Source organism: Magallana gigas, chromosome 1 (genome assembly GCF_963853765.1).
Source record: "Magallana gigas chromosome 1, xbMagGiga1.1, whole genome shotgun sequence".
Lineage (NCBI taxonomy): Eukaryota > Metazoa > Mollusca > Bivalvia > Ostreida > Ostreidae > Magallana > Magallana gigas.
The window spans coordinates 30,306,405-30,328,172 of record NC_088853.1 but is presented as its reverse complement, the minus strand read 5'-3'; the positions used below and the strand labels follow the sequence as shown (position 1 = coordinate 30,328,172).

Here is a 21,768-nt window from a genome sequence, read left to right as displayed (position 1 = left end):
AATCCTAATTCTTTGAATATATTATTAAATTTTGCATTTCAGTTATCCCTATCTGTACAAAGAAGAAGACGCACACGAACAAATAGATAGAGAAAACGAGAATGAAATAGAAATGAGAGGACATGAAAGTTGAGAGAGAGAGAGAGAGAGAGAGAGAGAGAGAGAGAGAGAGAGAGAGAGAGAGAGAGAGAGAGAGAGAGAGAGAGAGAACTGAAATAAATAATAAAATGTTAAAAGCAGAGTCTGAAGAGGATTTAGAAGAGTCAGACTATGAGCAAGATCAAACTGAAAACGAGAGAGAAATTAGAAGCATTGTGTTCGAGATGGAGATTAAGAATGAAATGTATTGAATTGGATAATAAAACTCAAATACTATTTTTGGGAGTTGATTTTTAATCAACTCTCCTATGCAGTCACTCGGACAAACCGAAAGTGAAACAGTGTTTGGACCTCAGCACAAATCATTGCTCCTGACAAGACTTAGTTCTTGAAAATAATTGATGAATTTGATTTAATGTATGCTAAAGCATTGTTTTTCAAGGACACTTATTTACAAATACCTTTAAAATAGTCAGATTTTAAATGGTACGAACAATTTAAATATTTTTTGTAGTCGTATGTATTCCTACGCCAGAGTTCAATATAGTCTCGTTCAACTCGACGCTCGGCTGTTTCCGTAAACCCTTGTCGGAGATTTACGGTGTCAGCCGAGCGTTTGGTTGAACGAGACTAGAGTTCAATATTGCTTGGATCCATACATTTTTCGAGAAATATTTTACCACTGATACATAGTTTGATTGAATTAATTTTATCTTTAAATATTATTTAACATGATACAGTTTCTCGATATTCTAGTCGAAAAAGTTAAAAAATTCATATTAAAAAAATATGCGTAATTCAAATCAGAAACTACGTATACATGTACTTGTCATGCAAAATAACATATCATTGAAAACATCGACAAAATCAACTCCCGTCAGTTCTTCAGTACTTTGATTCATCTTTTTATAACGTTTTGTTTTTGATAGATAGAAATATGTCCGGACTGACAAACTTCATATGGTAGTAAGTCCAAATTACTGACAGCTAAAAAAGAAATCAAGATATCCGTTCATACGTCATAATCAATTTTGACGTAAGGATTTGCATTCCATTTGATAATTCGCATGGAATGTATCGGAACTTTAAAAGTAAATTATAATGAATCAGCAATACAATCGCTTGTTTCCTTTACATAGATGATGCCGTACATTTTTCATTCACATCAATAATCAGTATCAAATAAGTGGCAGTTTCGTTTGAAGTAAAAGACTATCCATAAAAATAGTATTTAAGAGACCCTCTGCAACACCCTCCCTTAAGTGAAGAAATTTTAATGCATGTGTAAAAAAACCCAGCTTAGCGTACATGAAGGAGAAAAATCAATACATTTTACGTAAAATTGGTAGGGAAGATAAGTACATGTACCAATCACTGGATGAAATATCTGGTTTCAGCGCTGCGGAAACCCTTTGGAAACTCTGCGGAAACTTAAGGTTACTTTAAGTTTCCGACAGGTTTCAGCACGGAAACTTCAAGTTTCATTAAGTTTCCGCAGTGCTGAAACTTAGGCTGTCCATGAATCCAAATGGTTTCCGCAACGGAAACTTACTGAAACTTGAAGTTTCTGCATAGTTTCAATCTCCATATACGTTTGGGATACATATTGTTTACAAATGGTTTCCGCGACGGAAACTTACTGAAACTTGAAGTTTCTGCATAGTTTCAACCTCCATATACAATTGGGAAACATATTGTTTACAAAGGGTTTCCGCAACTGAAACTTACTGAAACTTTTTATTTTTTTGCTTTCACAAAAGCTGAGCAAGGTTTCTACTTTATGTAAAAACAAAACAATTTCAAACAGTTCCAAATTTATTTTGTTCAAAAATCTGAAATTGTTTCCAATAATAAATAAAATACAGCCAAGATACAATAATGGAGAAACATCCATATGGCAATTCCCTTATTAGGGACTTTTATTTAAAAAATGATAAAATTGCACAAGAAAAAAAACTCCCATAGAAATCTTTACATTTGTATTTTTTTTCATCTCGATTAAATGCCTATCAAATCTCCCTTTAAAAATGCAACAAAGATCTTACTTTTTAAAAAATATGAATGCAATTTACAAAATAACTGCACGTACATGAATAAACAAAGAAAACTTCACTGTTACATGAACATGATACACTTGTCTCAATTTGTTTTGAACTACAATGAATATGTACACCATAAAATATTTTTCAAAAGTCTAAAGTATCCATCTTTAAAAAAAAAAATACACTACAAGATAGTAGTTGACTATAGAGGTATGACCCAGATTTGATTTGAATATGTCAATAAATTCCAAAATGAGGTCAAAGTGACCCACTTACAAGTTGGGATAAACCTTTTCTACAATAGAACAGGATTTGATATCATTTTTTTGATAATCCATTAAGTCCAAAGTGAACTTTTCATTTCCACCCATGATGTACCAACTGATCAGATTTTAATATCATAAGCCTGTCAGCATTTAATAGATGACCCAGAGGGGGATATGAAAAGCTTGTTAGCCAAAAAAAAGCTAACAATGGAGCAGTCTGTCAAATGATGTGCAAAAATATGATGTACACATTTAATTAATTATGCTGATTGCAACACACTTCATTCCTGATGAATATTCTTCTTTACACATGGTTAACCTTCCTACATTTCACTACTTTACCTACATTAATATTTTTAAATCCAAGACATAAGTAAAATATACATTGTTTATATATGACAAGTATTACTACATGTACATGTACTTGCTTTTTGTAGCATGAATGTATAAAATACAAAGTATCACACAGATCATTCACCTTACAATTCTCATCAATACCAGCATTCTACTTAATATGATATAAAAGCTAATTCCAATTATATATTAGTTACATAACACAGATTAAAATAAAACCCACATGGAAACAACTTTCCATCCAAGTAATTTTGTTATATAAAAATTGTAATACATGGGGTATATGTTGTCTTTATATATTTTCATATACGACATAATTGAATATTGTTTGGTGTATTTTATCATTTCTATGACCCATGCATTCATCTCCTAATGCAGTGTTTTTACATTTAAGATTGGTTTCTTAATTTTTCATATATTGCTGCAAATAAAAACTAAGTTATCAATAAATGTTTAAACAAAGAAAATGGAAAAAAAAGTAGTTAACACTTATTAACTTGGAGGTGTGAGGATATATGTTACATGGAGTCTAATATTTTATGCAATATTTGCAAATATAACAAATTATTTAAGAAAATGAAAGTTAATATCTGCAAGGTCTAATCAATCATTTAATAAGTCAAAACCATGTGATTTTCTAAGATTCTAGCTTACAGACAGACATTGTAATATACTGGTATTTGATCATATAAAAAAAATACTTTTATAGTTTATAGGTTTTTTGAAATGAGAATACTTTACAGTTAAAAAGTCTTGTTCTGCAGAGGTTTAGTCGGGTCGTAGAGATGTGTCCATTCGAATCAATAAGGAGTGTCCTTGGCTGTTGTTGATGTAACCTGTAACCCGAGTCGTAGTTTATGGAAATATGCCTTTTTTGGAGACTTTCGAGCATTGTCCAGACCGATGAAGCACTCATATGATCACATCATGGCTACAGCAGACTTAATAGTTCTGGACAGTGGTAGCATTAAAATTCTTCTTCTTGCGATGAACTTGTTCCTTTCACTGGGCTGTACTTTATGTCTGTTCTATTTATCTTAAACATGAATAATAAAGTTTCATTTAGATTTTTAAACAATAAACATAAGTCATTCAGCCTAACATGTAATAAAAGCATTCTGAATAAAATTCTGAATACAGAAGCTACTATGCAGTTGCCAGTTGCTGTTTAAACTATGTCATATAATGACTACAGTAGTATCTGGTCTAAAATGTTTCATTTTATGTTTGAAGCTATGTTATTTTCATTTTGATTCAATTATTGTTTGTTGAACAATGGAAAAACTTATCAACAATAAGTGTGTTTCACCCCCCCCCCCCATCAACCTCCTTTTCAAGAACTTAGACCTGGATTTCCCAAAAATTACTACAGTAAATTATAAACATCCAACACATGTATAAGTTAATGGTGAAAATAATCAATTTCAAACCAATACCTTGCGTTCACATCGTCCAGCTGGTCAAAACATTCACCCGAATCACCGAACAGAGGATGCAACTAATCACCGGAAACATTGACTTTGTATGCTGTCAATGCTGAAAAAGAAAAACGTGAAAGATTTCATTTTCCGGATTTAATTAATAAAATTTTTTCGTTACATTTAGAGTTTGTAAATTGTATAATGTGCGAAAGATTCATTTTTCGTCTTGTTTACCAACCAAGCATTCATATATTAGGGACGTTTATATAATTATGTATGTGTATACCCTGGATAATCTTGATTATCATGCATATAAAGTTGGTTAATGGTTAACTTGGTCAAAGCGTATATTTAAAAGAGATACGGTAATAAAAATTAAAACGCCGAACCAAGTTTGAAAAAATGACGCCATCTTGATTTGATGGCGCGAGATCTCGTTTACAAATGTCGAGAGATAAATTATAGCCTTGAAAATGTTATTGGGAGTATCTATATTGTGAATTAAGTTACCTTGACATGAGTTCTTCGTTCCTGCATTATCTCCTTGTTGTAGAGGCTATTAATGCTTCTCAGTTCTCCATTTTACAACAGCACCTTCTTGTCCATTTTAACCTTCGCTCGGAATCATAAAGTGCGCCAATACTGACCAATCAGAACCCGCTAAATCTTGGAAAAGTGCATCTTGGGATAGTTTAAAATGAATAATGCTTAATCAAAATTATCATTTTTTACCGAATAGTATACTTTTTACATGTATATTTATTCTAAATAAGAAATGTCGGAGTCAGTATTTCCTGGTTAAATACGACAAAGTATTGGCGTGTGTTTGTTACACTATTGTATTTGTAACACGTGATTAACCCAAAAAAAATGGCCGACCGTTTGTTTACAAATGTCTAATGAAATTAAACAAGTTTTAATGAGACATATGTATCAGATTTTGTCTTTAACTATATTGTATTTACATGTACTGATGATTTTGCCAAACTAAATATGATAGAGCCATATATAGTTTACTGACAAGTTAGTCTTGACTTGTCCAATTTTCACCGCGATTCTAAGCACGGTCATATTCTTATTCAAATTATAGAGGTGTGAAAATATTATGTTCATCACAGAGCAGGTTCTGCATGAACACACAGAAATCACAAATATAATTAGATGCCGATCAATTAACGGGGTCCGGTTAACAGCGTTCACCCGTACGGTGAATTTACAACTACGATGAATTGATGGCAATTATTTTACAGTTACACATGTGCACTGATTGGTCATGCGATGAACAGTATGTTAAGAATACTTACGAAATTAAAATACAAACGCGTTAAACAAGCCGGGAAGTAAGACGTACACGTCGGACTGATATATAAACAAAATATAATCTTAATTATTTGGTATACTTTCTACATCAAATGTATACGAATGTATAATCAAATTTTAAAAATGGGATTAAAATCACGTGTACCATGGCTAGTGCTGGATTTTAAACTGATTTTGTAATATAACGTATAACTTCAGTAAAATTATAAATAATGCTTATTATATCTTATAACAGAAACATGTGCATGTTTCATAAACATGTACGTACCAATATCTGTGTTTACAGTACAGAAAGAAAATACAAAGTATAGAAATGCACGAATCACATAGGCGTCGAACCGGGGGGGGGGGGCTTAGTGCAAAGTTAGACTTAACCAATAGGCATATAGCCCCCCCCCCACTTTTTCTCGCCGGAAATGTAATTGTTCCTAAATTTACCTTGAAAGATTGAGAAGTTGGAGTAATAGGCATACTAGCCCCCCCCCCCCCGACTCGAGTTAGGAATTTCATGATTTTGGGAAAAAAAATTTGGGTAGGGAAATATATTTTCGGAAGTATATAGTATAGGTATACCCCCCCCCTCCCCCCACGGATTAGGATTTTCATGATTTTGGGAATTAGTTTTTTTTTAGGGTTTTTCCTCAATATTTCCGAGGATTAGTCTAGCCCCCCCCCCACTTTCAATTTGCTTCCGACGCCAGTGAATCATGATACAGTCATACATGCAGTAAAGTCTGAAATGCATGTAAATAATTAAACAATTATTATATTAGACTCAAACTCCAAGTGGGTTTTACTTGTTATTATCAACTGTAGAATTTTAAAAAAAAAATTCCTGTGTACATGTGTTGGCGTGGTATTAAAAAAGAAATGAATTAGCTCTAAACTTCAGGTTGTACGAATATTTGGTACGATTTGTAAAAATTTACGACGACTTTACCTTAATGTGTTTGCTTAATTAGTTAATGTACCTCAAGGTTCATTCAAATGATAACTAAATGATTTAAGAAGGAGTCTTACAAAATAGGTATATTAATTTATTTTACTAAATAATAATAATTTACTTATCAGTTTTAGTAACTCAGGTACACACAAATTGAAAAAAAATTCCCGCCGGGCTCCAGTTATAAACTCACGCTTCGTACTGTGTATATGTTATGTAACAGTCTTTTGTTCACTCCTGACAGAAAAAACCCTGCAATCCACACAGAATATACAGGCAAATCACAGAGGAGGTCACCTGGACAAAGAATGTATACACATGTATACACGTGCCCGAGTACCTAAGATTAATGATTTCATCATATGCATTAAACAAGATCAGACATCCGTTTTTCTTTTCAAATTCAATTAATTACTTAGTAAGGTTCTTAATCGCCTTATTTTCCACATTTGAAGATAATTACATGTATACATATAGTTTCAGTCACGCTGAAACCTTACTATACATTTTAGTATGTACGGATTCATTATCATTAGTCTAGAATTAAACTTAAACCTGTTGAAAATAAATGATATCACTATTAAACTCAAATCAATTTTAGTAATAGTTTCAGCAATGCGTAAACCATTTGGAATCTTAACTTAAAGTTTCAGCATACTGAAACCTAGCGGAAATGTTCTGAAACTGATTGATATTTCCATAATAATTTACACAACTTTTCACATGATTCAAATTTAGTTTCCGCATTGCGGAAACCATCAGGAATCTTAACTTAAAGTTTCAGCATATTGAAACCTAGCGGAAATGTTCTGAAACTGATTGTTATTTCCATAATAACTTACACAACTATTCACATGATTCAAATTTAGTTTCCGCATTGCGGAAACCATCAGGAATCTTAGACTAAAGTTTCTGCTGATTGAAACCTAACGGATACTTGCTGAATCGATATAATGGTTTCCGCATTGCGGAAACTATACATGAAACTTCAACTTCAAGTTTCAGCAAGGTTTCCATATAGTTTCAGTTTTGCTGAAACTTGATTTTTCATCCAGTGTGTAAATCATGTTAGGGGATCCTACGGATTTAGCCTAATTTATTGTAAATCGCTTTTCATAAGTAAATATGCGCTTTGATATAATGGGTTGCTGAAATTCTTAAACAATATCTTTAATTCATGAAATACATATTTCAAGTCAAAGCAGGAACTTCAAATTATATGACGAAACCAATGATTCTAATGTAATTTTTTTTTATTTATTACCATAAATCAACTGCGCCAATGCTTTTGAAATAGGTCATTTGTACTGTTAGGAAACAAAAAAGTACATCAAATATAAAAGTTTAACATTGTTGTCAATATATGTTATAAAGATCTTTAGAAAAACTCCCGGTCAGAGTAATTTTTTTTTGCTTAATAGTTTTCCTGTCGTATGTTAGCTCTAGGAAACCTGAACATTGCTATGTAAATATGTTCCAAACTTATCTAATGTTAAAATGTACGTTATATATAAAGTATATTTAAAAGAAAAGTATATTGAATTTCATAAAATTGTTTAACTTATTTCATTTCCGTCAAAACAATCTTCTGCAAGAAAATAATAGCTCCCCCTAAAACTTGTTTGTTTATTGAATTCATATGGGCTCTTTTTATGAATGTTGAGCAATTATAAACTAATATTTTTTCTGTGTTGATTACGGAAATAAAATCATACTTATTTCAAATTTGATGACCGTGGGCGCAATGGAATTAAAACATGAAAAATGAGATAATGGTATGATAAAATAAATAAAATGTATTTGAAGGGGATCGTTTAAAAACAGAACACGATGGATGTCAGGTAATATATTTGATGACGTATACCACAATACATTTCTATGAACATTTGCTTTTTTGGTAGCAAAAGACGATTATGAATTCAAATTAGTGAATTTTGTTTGCAGCCTTTGCATATCCTGTCTTTGTGTAAATGGCTTTATAATTTAAATTTCACAATCATTATGCATGAATATTTGTAGATGATTTAGTCTCACAGTATAACTTATACTACTACGAAAACCGGAAAAAATGCTACGTAATTGTTTCCGTTTTCTACATGATAAGTATGTTTTCTTCTTGTCAAAACACCCAGACATGGAGTGTTCAACATTTAAATTGTCTGCAATGAAGTTGATGTTATACATCAGTTTGGTTAAAGTTAGCCTTTGCTACGGTATGTATCTATGTTGAGACAAATGCGTTAAATGTTATATATAGTCAATTTTACGCGGCCAATCAATGATTTTTTTTAAAGACAAAAGCTTTAACTAAGCTTCAGAAAAGTTAGAACATTCTTTTTACAATACAATTTAAATAGGTAAATTCTAGGTATACATTCATTTATTCCCTTCAGATTTTTAGAATTAATACAACAAATGTGGCTAATCTATTGTGAATGCAAATGTGGAAATTATTGAATGTAAACATTCGTTAAACAAATTTCAAACTCTTCATTTACTACAATAAAATTATTTTCAAACAATAGGGGAATGTTATACCTTAAGCATATTCTTAAAGTTTTGTTTTTGTTTTTTTGTTTTTTGTTTTTTTCATTTTTATCTTATATCACATTTGATGATCAAATACGAGGCAATATACATAATTAGGGCCCCGCAAGGATTTGCGGGTGCCCTATAGTAATCACTCTGTCCGTCCGTCCTTCTGTCCGTCCGTCTGTCACTCTTCCGTCCACAAATTTCATGGTTTTTTTTAATAACTTTTTTTTATGGTTGCCCAATCAAGTTCAAATTTGGTATGGTAGTTCAGTAGGCAGAAATACATATTTTGATGCTAAGTTTGGTTCTCTGTGTCTTCTGGTTTGGAGCTGGGGTGGTGGGGTAGATTCCTAACTATGCATAAGAATGAATGGGCAAAGAGAGATAACTGCTGAGAATGAATGGGCAAAGATAGATAACTGCTGAGAATGTTACCATCGTATACATTGAAGGCTGTGCAATATTTGTCCTTTGGGATTAATTAACCTTCCACACTATTTTATTTTTTAATTATTTATTTAATTTTTTTCTGCCTTAATGCTGTTAATTTCAACAGGTTTTCAGATAATAACCCCATTCTGTCATTTCTGAAAAAAAAATCTTAATTGTAAATTTAGAAGAAAAGGATGAGAGAGCAGAACAATTAATCCCCTGGGATTAATTATCTTGCCTGCTGCAGAAAATTTAGAGGCATATCTCTATCTGTCATATCGAGATTAATGAACACCTTTGTCTGCACTGATGTTTGTTTTGAAGCAAATTAAACTCTCATTCCATGAGCTGCACCCTAATATTTTTACCCCTCAGTTTAAAGGATGGTATTTGATAAAGACTATATTTCATTCTAGTCCAAATACTAATATTCTGTAAAATAAAAAAAAAAATATATGAATTACAATAAATAAAAAAAATAAAAAAATATTAGATATCAGTTTTTTTATTCTTTTTTTTCCCCTTTTTAATGGATGTTTTGGTGTTGTTGTTTTTGGTTGCTATGTTTATATTAAAGGAAACTTAAGAATAGTACCTGAAAATGTTCCTTCTGTAAGCTCTGATTAAATTCAATAAATGGATGAGAGCAGGATAATTAATCCCCTGAGATTAATTATCTTGCCTATTTCAGAAAATCTAAGGTCTCTCTTTATCTGTTATATGTATTACCGTACACATGTGTATGCAAGTGGTTTGTTTGAAGTTGAGGCAAAGTCTAGGTATCATTGCATTGGTATCAATTCTTTGTTTTTTTTAACAAATTTTATTTCATCCCATGTTAACCTCCTTTATCCCATGGATATGACTCATTGGATATTTTTTTGATATCCCACAGTTGTGACTTTACAACGGGATTTGCGTAGGCATAATGAAGTAAAATAATGTGGAGTTTAATAAACAGTATAAACATTGATTGTGGTGTATAAAATATGGGATAAATAGAATCTCATATGATTTGTAGTATAATATGATTTTTATCCAACTTGTGTCTTTCATCCCCTCACTAAGGCTCAAGAAAAAAACACTTTAATTGTTGGATGAAAATCATATCCAAATACAAATCACGAGATCCTATATATTGCAGTTCTTTACATCTTATGCTGGGCATTTATTTCTCATCATTGTTAATATAAAGAGGATGGAATTCAAAGTTTTTTTTCACTTCTCTATATTAATTGTCATAGCGGGGCCCTTCCTGACTGGTCAGTTTTCTAGTTCACAAACGTTCTCATCATGATGGATATCATATGAGTTAGCTTACTTATAGGTTAATTGATGACAAGTATTATATTTAAAACAAAACTTAAATTAGAAACTGATTGTACTGAGAAATTTAAGGATCGATGGGGCTATCAATTAGTCTTTTCTTTCACATAGGAAAATACATGTACATACTTCAAGGATATTTGAAAAATGAACCATTTGAGAGAACACTTTATGTTCTTATATATGCATGTATTTCTTTAAACAAATTATCAAATTAATTTAAAAGTTACTTAGTTATTGATAAGTACGTCAGTACTTTAAAAGGAGGCGATGCCATTTTTTCCGTCTATGCAGATTGAAGTCTAACCTCATTTCAAGCAGCCTTTTCTCTTCTTTTTTTTTAGTTTATAAAAAACTAAATAGATTTTATTCAATGTTTTCTATAAAAAAAATACATGAGTTATGATTTTTTTCTTAGCAGGGTGTATCAATTGTGAGCTTTCTCACAATACCTCTATTTTTTTTTAGAATTATGAACCACAATCAGGTTTTTTTTAAAGAAATAGAGGAGAAAATACTCGTTTGATGTAAAATCTGTTCTTAAACAAAAGGTGATGGCCCTAAAGTGAAATTTATTTTTGAATTTGTCTTCTTAAGACTTCTCACATAGGAAACATATCTATGTCATATGCTCAAATTCAAGACTACTATTTATAATATTGTTATGCATTTGTCCTTGTTCTAATTTGTTGAAATTACAATCAATCAAACAACAAAAGCGATGCAATATTTCGCATAGGATTATAAGGAGTTCAATATCTTTTGAAGCAAGATCTTCTCTTTAAAATTGTTAACTATTTTTAAGTTGACTCCATAATGCTGTTTCTATCACAGTTATGGTTAAATTTGCTCTACCTGGATTTGGTTGCTCAAAACTGTGGTTAGCTTTGACCACTGGTTAATTTAACCTTTGGTCAAAGTCAGTATCCACTGGTTTAATAACCAGTGAACAAAGTTGTGTTGCTCGAAGTGAACTTAGCCAATGGGTATCTAACCACTGGTTACTATTGTTTAACTAGTGGTTAGTATCCCTTATGAAATTACTTTGTTCGTCTGTCAATTATGGCTGAGAAACAAATTGATAACTCTTTTAACAGAGAGCATTAATTTATCATTAAACAGGTTCAAGACTTTATATCAATCTATACAACCAAATAAAAATACATGTAATGGACTCAATGATTTGTTTGCTCCAATACAGGTAAATTGTGAGAAAAGTGAACTGTGGACATTGCATTACTCTAGACATTGCACCTGACTGAATTTTATGAATTGGCACATATTTTCTCTATACATGTGAATTAATTTACTATCGACGTAATTGTTAGTTTCCACTGACTGAGTAAAGGGGAGTTGACTTGCTTATTTTTAGTTTGGATTGGGCCATTGCTATTTATTGATTAAATGTAAAAGAAATCAGATGAATTTTATGAAGTGTACATAACAATCCTAAGGAAGACCCTAGGGATAGCTAAATTGTACACAAGTCATCATGTGTAGGAGAGGGGAGGATAAAGCCGTTTCTAAAATTGTTTATTGAACTCACTAAAAGCCCACGCTGTTTTGATAAAATAGTTAATGTAAACGTGTACTACAATACCTGTAGAACATAATTTTAATCGGATGTCTTTGGTTTAGAGTGGTTCAAATAGTAAAAAAATATCCAATTTTTTATCGTATACACCTGTACTTACTACTGTCCTATATATCCCTAACAAAACCTAAATATTTTAATGGTGTCGTGTAAGATAATTAAGACTCTTAGACCATGGTGATTGTGAAATTTGCGTTTCTTTGAATATGTTTAAACTAAATATGTATAATATTAAAAATGTCTGATGTTTGCAAAAGGCTATATTTGCGGCCAAATCGTATATTAAAGGGACATTTTCACGATTTTGGTCAAAAATTATTTTTCCGATTATAATATTTGCAATGCTTCAGAGAGGCATCTTTAATAGGCAACCGCATTTTGATTGTCATTTGTTGAGTTAAAAGAGAGTTACAGAGCTTGGAATTATTCGCTTTGTAAACAAAACGTTTGTTTACATTTTGAACGTTGCAGTAAAAGTTTCAGATTTTAAACCTGAAACGAATGTTTAAAACGTTAGGAACTGTTTATCTACGCTTAAAATAAATAAATAGACAAATAAGCTGGAAAAAGATTGTTATTGGTATATTGACCCTATGTAAACAAAAACAGGGCACGAACCTTGTTTACATAACAAAGAATTGCGAGTCCTGTATCTTGCTTATAACTCTACGAATGACTCTCAAATTTTATTTGATTATTAGAAATGCATTTCTAAAACATTGTAAATAATAAAAACATAAGAATAGAATTTGACCAAAATCATGACCATGTCCATTTAACTGCGATGTACCTCTTTACCTCTAGCTTGAACCCTTGCAGAAAAATGTGAGGGGAAGGGGATGATTCGAATTGTGGTTTTAAGAAATAGAAAAGGGAATACCGGTAATATTTCAAATAATAATGAATAAAAATGTATTAATAATAATTAATGAAAATGTATTATACATATCATATTATTTAAAACAATATATAGTGACGGGAGGGGAAACCACCAATTATAGTTTAATAACAATGCCAATACATATAAAAGAGTAAACTTTAAATTTACATGATTTTGGTAATAGTTTCTTAACTCCTTTTCTCAAATAATGCTTCTTTACTCAACATGTGCAAGCATGAGTGAAAGTCTAGCATTGTTGAAACAAACAAATTGGATCACACAAACGGAGTTACAATAATTTTCCACAAACTTTATTGCTGTCGCTGAAAAACGTTCTGTAAGCATTAATTCTTAACACCCCACCCAACTTACTTAAAATAATTTCGATTTTGGAAGTTATAGTATGTATCATTTAAATATTTTCCTCCTTTCCCTTTTTTTTTCATTTTTTTATTTTAATTTTTTAGGAGAATCTATCATCCCCTTAAAAATAGTACAAAACTGCACTGTTTAATAAATTACTAGTATCATCTAGAATACATGTTTTTGCATTGCTATGATAGACACTAATAATAATAATATAATAAACGCTCAAGCTAGTAAATAATTTACATGTATCTACATTATAGAGTTCAGAGATAATGCGTATTTCCCATTCCATTATTTTTCAGATGATATATTTAGTGAAGTCTTAGTTATCCGGACGCTTTTGTTCCCAAGTCCAGCCATCCGGATAGTAAAGCGCCCTGATATCCGAAATGTGTCTACTGTAGTCATAAATGATAATTCTTTTGTTTAAAATGAGTGTTTATGCTTTTTTTCCTTGCTTCATACTAAACAGCGATAAATAAGAGTTGTATTTTGAAATCCACATGTTTTTAATACACGAAGCCCTGCTTTATCTTTTCATTTAGCAAGTAAATATTAACCAAACTATTAAAATAGCAAAATGTATTTAAAATACATTGTTTCTATGTGATAAATGAGCCTACGTACGTTATGTTTTTATAATTTGTATCAAGACACTACAAAATTCAACCAATGCACTTCTATGATTTCCTTATTGTTTTTTTTTTTATACTTCCGTTTTTGACTTATTCTCACAAGAATTTCGCGAGTCACTTCATTTAAAATTCCGTTTTTGAATATAAATAACACAAAGCTTTGTAAAAATTTCCTGATTTATTAAGCACACTCTTCCTTTGAAGTAAGGGGGTATTTTGAAAACTGATTGTGCGTAAGAGGTGAGAACCAAAGTTTAGCAACTGGTAAAAATTTAACCACTGGAGAAGAGATTTGACCAGTTGTTAAAGTTAATTAGTGTTTTGAACAACCCAGTCCCGGTCCTTTGCCCCCTTAATTCATTTAATGTATTGGTAAATTAAATTTTTCAAATCTTCTTATTTTAAAGCCGGTCAAGAGACACTTTTAAATGCAAAAATAATATTTCAGAAATAAAAAATATTACAAAACGGATGTTAACCAAACAAGTCGTAAAAATACAGGAAACTAGAAAGTTATGAGTTCAACACATTTTTTCATACAGACACACACACATACATTTTATCGTACTTTGTGCAATGGTAAAACTGCTTTAATAGTTTTAAAGACATAAAATATATTTTGTTCTTTAAAAAGATTTTTCATTTTGATGAATTATAAAGATAACAGATCTTAATGATGGTGTATTATTATTTTTTGATTATTTCCGTTGAGTACAAGTACACATTTTTCAACACAAATTGTATTCTTGACATATATACCAAGCTAATACCGACACTGATTTTCACAGAATTAATAAGCACACACTTAGCGGCTAAAACATATAACAAAAACAAACAAACAAGACACATAAATAAAAGAAGTTGTTTAAATATGACGCTAATTTTCCCACCATCAGTAGATTTTGTCTTTTAGTATCCTAATATAAAAGATCATTAAAATTACAGTAAATGTTGCTCTAAACAAGCCAGCATATCAACAGAATCCCTTTAAACAAAATGACAGTACAGGTGATGCCAGTAATGCCGTCGATGGGCAGAAGTCAGATCTGACTAGGAATGGTGGTCAGTGTGTCGTTTCAGCTGGCAAAGAAACCGCTACCTGGTGGGTCAACTTGACAAGCATTCACAGCATCCATCACATTACCATCTACTTCATGACGGACAATCGGGCATGGGGTATGTCTTTAAAAAAAAAAGAGATTGGCTGTTTTGATATTTTTTTGATAATGTCAAAAAATGTACTGTATACGAACTATTTTAATTCAATAGTAAATTATCAAAAAATTAAGGAAAATTTAAATTTCTAAAAATACATTTCAGGGAATGTACTTGACTTGCAGCATAATTTATTCAAATGCAGCAACTTGTCGATGCAGATGTAGAGAATCTGCTTAAGATCGATACAAATCAAAGCATTCAAACGCGTATTGTTATCTTGTTTGTTTGTTTGATACAAGTCAATATATTGTGTACCACTTTTTAACATTGTTTTATATGTTGCTGATAAAAAATCATTTCAGGAACCTCTTTTCTGGGATTCTCTGTGTATATCTCCAACACCACAGATAGGCTAGGAGGAATACTTTGTTTCAAGGACACGAACTTTACACTTGATAGCATACCTGATGTGTTTACAACAACCTGTCCTTTACATGGACAATATGTCATATACTACAACGAAAGACTGACAGGTGTTACCTACCCTGATACTTATACTCCATCTGCTGAAAACAATGTATGTGAGGTTGAAGTATATGGTAAGCATTCATAATTGTTCTGTTGTTTTGTTTTGTTTTTTGTTTTTTGCTTTACCATATTAACCATTTTGCAATTATGTATCATTCTATTGTTATTGATTGTTAGGGACTGTGTAATAGTTAGTGCAGGTTAGTACATGCATGAACATATAAGGTGATGACCACTTCACAAAATGCACATTATTATGTTTTCTTGCATACAAAATCAAAGAAACTATTTTCTATACAGTAGGTTTTACACTAGTTATTGTTGTAGCTTATTCAATTCTTAGCTAGTTTGATTCTTTGTAAAATCTTTTAATAAAAATATATGCGTGCAAGTGTTATTTCAAGTGTTTCTTTTATTACTCGCTCGGATCGCACGGAAACATATTTTTAAACAATGCTATAATAGCGAGAAAATACTGAAGATTCCTATTTAAACGCGAGGAATTAATATCCGCGTAAAATCGCGAGAAGTAAACAACGCGATTTTTAAAATCTCGGTGTAAACGTCGAAATTCGGGATTCGCGATTTTATATTCTCGTGATTTGACGAAAAACGGCGGACTTGGAGAATTAAGTACTCGCGTAAAAAAGGAACTTACAGTAGCCATAAATTTAAAGGTTTAATTTGTCTACGAATAAAAATAGGTTTTGAGTACAATTTTCTTAATGAATATTTTTATAATAATATAATTGCATTTCCCCGAGAGTATTATTCGTCGATTGCTGTCACGTTATCGTGTTATAAATTATGTTATAAACCTTACTATACACAACATAGAAAATTCATAAACCTTACAATACTTCAAATAGAATTACATGACTAAATACAGGTATTGGCATGGGCGATGTCTCCACAGATTAATCAACGAATATACGTAAAAAACCAAATATTTTACAACTATGTAATAGTTTGATCACATTAAGTAAAATTTACGCGATTAAGAAGGGGGCGGAGGGAGCTAAGAGTCCGAGCCCCTTCTTAATCGCGTCAACTTTACTTAATATGATTTAACTTATTTAGAACATAACACACTTTTTCATTGGCTGATCAAAAGTACTACGCCAATCATACATTACCTGTCATTTGTTTACGGCTCTCCTAGCTTTCAATCGATTTGTGACGTTGTTGTGAACTTAGAGAAATTCTTTTCGATTAAAAACATCACTTAATAAAATATTTAGCGACTGCTGATTGGATGAAAAAATGGGTTATTTTCTAAACTCTTGAAGAATATAAGATTAACATTTATTTCAATAAAACAAGTGTAGCCTTTGTTGTCAGTCGCGTTCTTGAAGAAATATTAATTTGTTTATCTTTATAGACAGGGTGAGAGTATATCAATATCGGACGAAGTTCGAGTTTAGTATACCTAATTAGCTTTAAAAAAATATTGACTAACATCAAAAGGCTATAATTGTGTATTATCATAATAAAAACTGTATCTCTCTATGAATACTTAATCGATTTATTTTGTGCAAGGATGTCCGGCTACCGGATGTTTTGGATTCTTGCCTTGCCCGGATGCAAATTGTCAGTATTGTCACAAAGAGACGGGCAGATGTCAAGAGTGTAAACCTGGTTACAAAGGTCAACAATGCGAGCTAGGTATGATATACGTTAAGTTAGATTGTCTTAGTCCATCATTTACTTCTGATTTCAAGAAAGAACAATTATTAATTGCAGAATAAAAAATGTTATGTTTACAATGAAATTGTTAAATCAATTATGATTCCACCTAAACTTATCTTAAAACATGTAAATGAATATGTGTTTATCTAAATATTTGTTTCATCATGAGACTGTTCCCTTTTTAAGTATTCTAGTTATATTATTGATAGTATATATTTGTTTTAAGGAAATCAAGGTATGGACTTGATATAATATATTGTTTTGCCTCGGACTGGAATGTCTCGACGTCATTGGATGAATAGCGTCACGTAATTGCCTTATAAATTTCTTTACACGGCGAGCGTCAAAATTTATACGGCAACATGGCGGACGTAACGTTATTTAAGCTGATTTTTTACACAAATGTTCAACCATACCTTTAATTTTTAAGCCCCAAAATATTTAGAGTGACCCCCCTTTGCCCGTGACGTAATATTATGATCCTACAATATGGCATCCAGGTTTGCACAGACGACTGACGAGAAAAGTAAAAAATTAGAGAATTAAGCTATGAATTTTAATATTATGTATTATCTTCTGTTTGATCACATATCAAACTTTAGGTCCTCGACAAAACAAAACATTTATTAGGTTTGGTACTGACTGTGTAAAGAAATGTGTTGGATCGGTAAAGTCCATAGAAGGATCGGCTCCGCCTCGCCTTCTATGGACTTTACCGACCCCACAAATTTCTGTACACAGTCAGTAACAAACCTAATAGGTAATATTGATAATATTTTAAAAAAAAAGAAACAAATATATTATCGTAAAATCTTAAAATGATTTTTATAAGTTAAATTAGATGACGTTCACAAAGCAACATTTAAAAAGAAAAGAGAACACAGTTATACATTAGGAATTGTTTTATGCATTATTTTGATATAAAATTTATTGTTTTCTCTTAAAAATAATGACTCAATTAAATTAAAAATTCAATTGTTCATATAATATTTTGATAAATACAGAATACAAAACTATGCAAACAACTGCAAACTATGCAAAAAATCTCCATACGTGTAAAATATGTGTATAATTTTTTTCATATGCTATACACATACATGTATTAAACAAATGTAATACACGTGTGTAAAAATCTATGTTAAACACATGAATGATACTAATGTGTAACATTAATTTTTCATGTGTTTAACACATACAAAATATATACTAGTTAAAAACATGCTTGAAATTACACATTTAACATGTACGGATGTAAATAAAGTTTAATCTTATTTCTTACACTTATAGTAGTAGTCATTAAGAAGTAAATACATGGCGTATAAATCATATTAGTCTACTAAAATTTTGCCTGCTATCTTATTTAAAATAACTTTGATCAAATCAGGATTTAGATCTCGATCAACATTTACTTTGTTAACAAACAAACGTCGTATTTAACGTCACGGATGCAGAAATTTTTGAATAATTCCTAATTCGACATGAAGATTAAGGTAAGGATTGCCAACAATTTTGACTTATTTATTTGCATTTTAGTATTTAATTGTTATAGCTGGTAGTAACCGATTCATCCTAAAACGTGTAATTTAGCTCAGAGCTGTGTTCTCTGGGAAAATTAAGAACGAAGAACTTGTCATCGATCGATGATAATCATTAATTTTAGTTTTCATTTTATCTACTCTACTTCAACTATTGAAACTACTGACCGATTTAAAAGGATTTGTTTTAGGGAAATCGGTTCCTTTATATACAGCCAATTGTTAAACGGTAAGTCTGTCAACAAACATTTTCCACAGAACAATAACTAAGCATTTAGCTAGCTCGAGTCGAATAAGAGACAAAACAATTTTAATGAAGATATTATATTGAAATCTTGAAAAGTGAAAGTAGAAAAAATAACAGGCAAAGTAGCAAAGTAACGCGTAGTTTTCCATCAAAGCTCCGAGTCGAAAAGTTTGGAAATAATTTAATAGGTATTAGAAATTGTCGGATTTTTATTAATATATTTTTCTAAATTCTGATAACGTTTCATTGAAAATAGTTTTTTATTTCAATTCATTTTAAGTAAATCTAGAAAGAAAAAAAAAATGTTGTTTTATAAACACTTAACATGTGCAATGGATTTTCAAATACTTTAATTATTATACAACCATTTACTGAAATGATCTGTAAGTTAAAATATTTAAATCTTTTTTCCCCTTTTCTAAATGCTAATAAAAAGTTTATTTATGTTTTAAACTTTTTATAAGAGAAAGTCGCTGAATCTTTTATATACAATGTTTATGTCATTTTTCATTGTTTTTTGTTTTATGATACATGTGCGTGTGATACTAATATATTATGGTTTCCAGTTTATCGTATACATTCAAACACTGTGCGACATGTGTTGTTTTTATACAAAGACTAAACAGAATTAGTTTGTTTTAGTCCGAAGATATTTTAAAAAAAATTTAGGTCCTGATATTTTTCTTTTCTTCAAAGTACTGCAGCTGGTATTAAAATGACTGATTATGGTAATTAAACGTAAGTAGTGTTCTTTTTGCATTGCTAATATTAAGTCTTTCCTTATAATGGGTTTGTTTAAGTGCTGAAAATATCATTTCCGCAAATAATTTAAGTTAAATGGCATCAATATACATGTATATATATAGTGCCTGTTTGGGATGGTAACAGTTGAAATTGACACCCCGAGAAAACCATTGTTAACTGACACAAAGCGGAGGTTGACAATTGTTTTCGAGGGATGTCAGTTTCAACTGTTATCCTCCCAAAAAGGTATCATTTATTTTATTATACTGAATGTCTTAATCTTAAAGAAATTTTTACTGCTTTTATATAGAAATGACGTGAATTCTACGGCGAACCGTACACGCATAATTTACGCGCATGTAACAGTTACAATTAATTCGTTGTGTTACCTGTTGCCAAGTGTGTTGCTAACGCTGAGGGTAATAGAACGGATTACCAATTGCTTCTAAACCAATCAGATTTCGGTATTTAACGAAAGAGTTTAACAAGTCTTCTATAATTTTACAGGAAAGCAAGTATTTGATTTGATTGATGAATCCTCATAGCATGCGTTCAAAAATAACAGAAAAAGTCCCTATGAAGGTAAACACTTGTAATACTAGATTGAATCATTTAGTAAATTCTGACTGAGATTAAATATTCTTATTTTTTTAATAGGACTCCGTGTTATACTTTGATTTTTTAAAAAAATGGTGGCAGGACACACAACATTCGATTTTGACTGGCACTCTGGATGTATGGAAAGTAAAATGGCGTTCTCATCTGCGTAAACCGTCAAGGAAGTTGCGGAAACAGTCCGCCACTCATCTCGTAAGAGCCATAGCCTACCTCAGTTTTTAATTCCACTTAAACCTGTGCATTTAAGGGACTTGAAATCATATCTTCAAAACTTGTTCAAACCCTTGAAAAACAGAAGATGATATAATCATGTCAGAGTGAATCTCTGTTAAGTGTATGTGTCAATCCACTTAAGGGCATGACATCCCTTCCGTACATCGATGATCTTTTGCCTAAAGAGATCCCTACATCAGGTCTTGATCCTAGGAGGCAATTGTAACTGTTTGGGGAAATACTTCTGCAAAAGACACAAGACACTTCATGTCTAAACCATGAGTACCGAAGAAAGTTACACAATCAATCGATATTTTACTTTTATTGTATTGAACATTTCTAATAGAACTGTAGTGATATTTGATAAAATTGATTTGAAAAATGATTAACAAGATTAAGGAAATTTCTTGCAAATACATTTAAATCAAATTAACTGTTTAAAGTTTTGGATATTTTTTTTGGGTTTAGAAGTATTTAATTATTTATTGTTGAAATTTGAATCAACTCTCTCTTTTAGAATCTATTTAAATATTTTTTTAGTTTATTTTTTTTCTCTGTTGCATATATATTTTTTCTCATTAAATATGTGTTCATTTGTTTTGTGTTTTGGCTGTTTTTAATACAAACACCGGGTATTAACAAAGAACTCGTCTGTCATTCCTTTAAAATTCTATCAATTCTTCTTTCGAGACTGCTGATATCTCATTCATACAAGCCAACATATAACAATGTTATACATGTTCTACTTTAATTGAAAATAAAATAATCAGCAAAAATTGTTTTTTCCATATTTACAATTGCAACACAAAGGGGAAAAACA

At 31.0% G+C, this 21,768-nt stretch overlaps 1 protein-coding gene and 1 long non-coding RNA gene across 8 annotated transcripts; one reads left to right on the top strand and one right to left on the bottom strand.

The window, feature by feature from the left end:
* Positions 1–1,896: 1,896 nt before the first annotated feature.
* On the bottom strand, positions 1,897–4,888 carry LOC136269926 (uncharacterized). Its single transcript, XR_010707549.1, has 3 exons — positions 4,693–4,888; positions 4,198–4,297; positions 1,897–3,797 (listed from the first exon to the last, which is right to left on the bottom strand). It is a non-coding gene; the product is annotated as an uncharacterized lncRNA (long non-coding RNA).
* Positions 4,889–8,547: 3,659 nt separating this feature from the next.
* LOC105330569 (uncharacterized) lies at positions 8,548–21,683 on the top strand. 7 transcript variants are annotated; one of them, XR_010707577.1, is made up of 7 exons: positions 8,548–8,658; positions 15,162–15,392; positions 15,737–15,973; positions 17,442–19,081; positions 20,070–20,111; positions 20,625–20,699; positions 20,775–21,683. XR_010707577.1 is itself a non-coding variant. In XM_066065942.1 (6 exons), exons 1-5 carry the CDS (start codon positions 8,580–8,582, stop codon positions 20,660–20,662), a joined length of 711 nt encoding a protein of 236 aa, XP_065922014.1. In that variant the 5' UTR covers positions 8,548–8,579; the 3' UTR covers positions 20,663–20,699; positions 20,817–21,679. The 7 variants fall into 7 exon arrangements, 2 of the variants coding, with proteins under 2 accessions (XP_065922014.1, XP_065922010.1); XR_010707575.1 differs by having other exon boundaries at positions 17,442–19,355; XR_010707574.1 differs by having other exon boundaries at positions 17,442–17,567; positions 20,817–21,679.
* Positions 21,684–21,768: the final 85 nt, after the last annotated feature.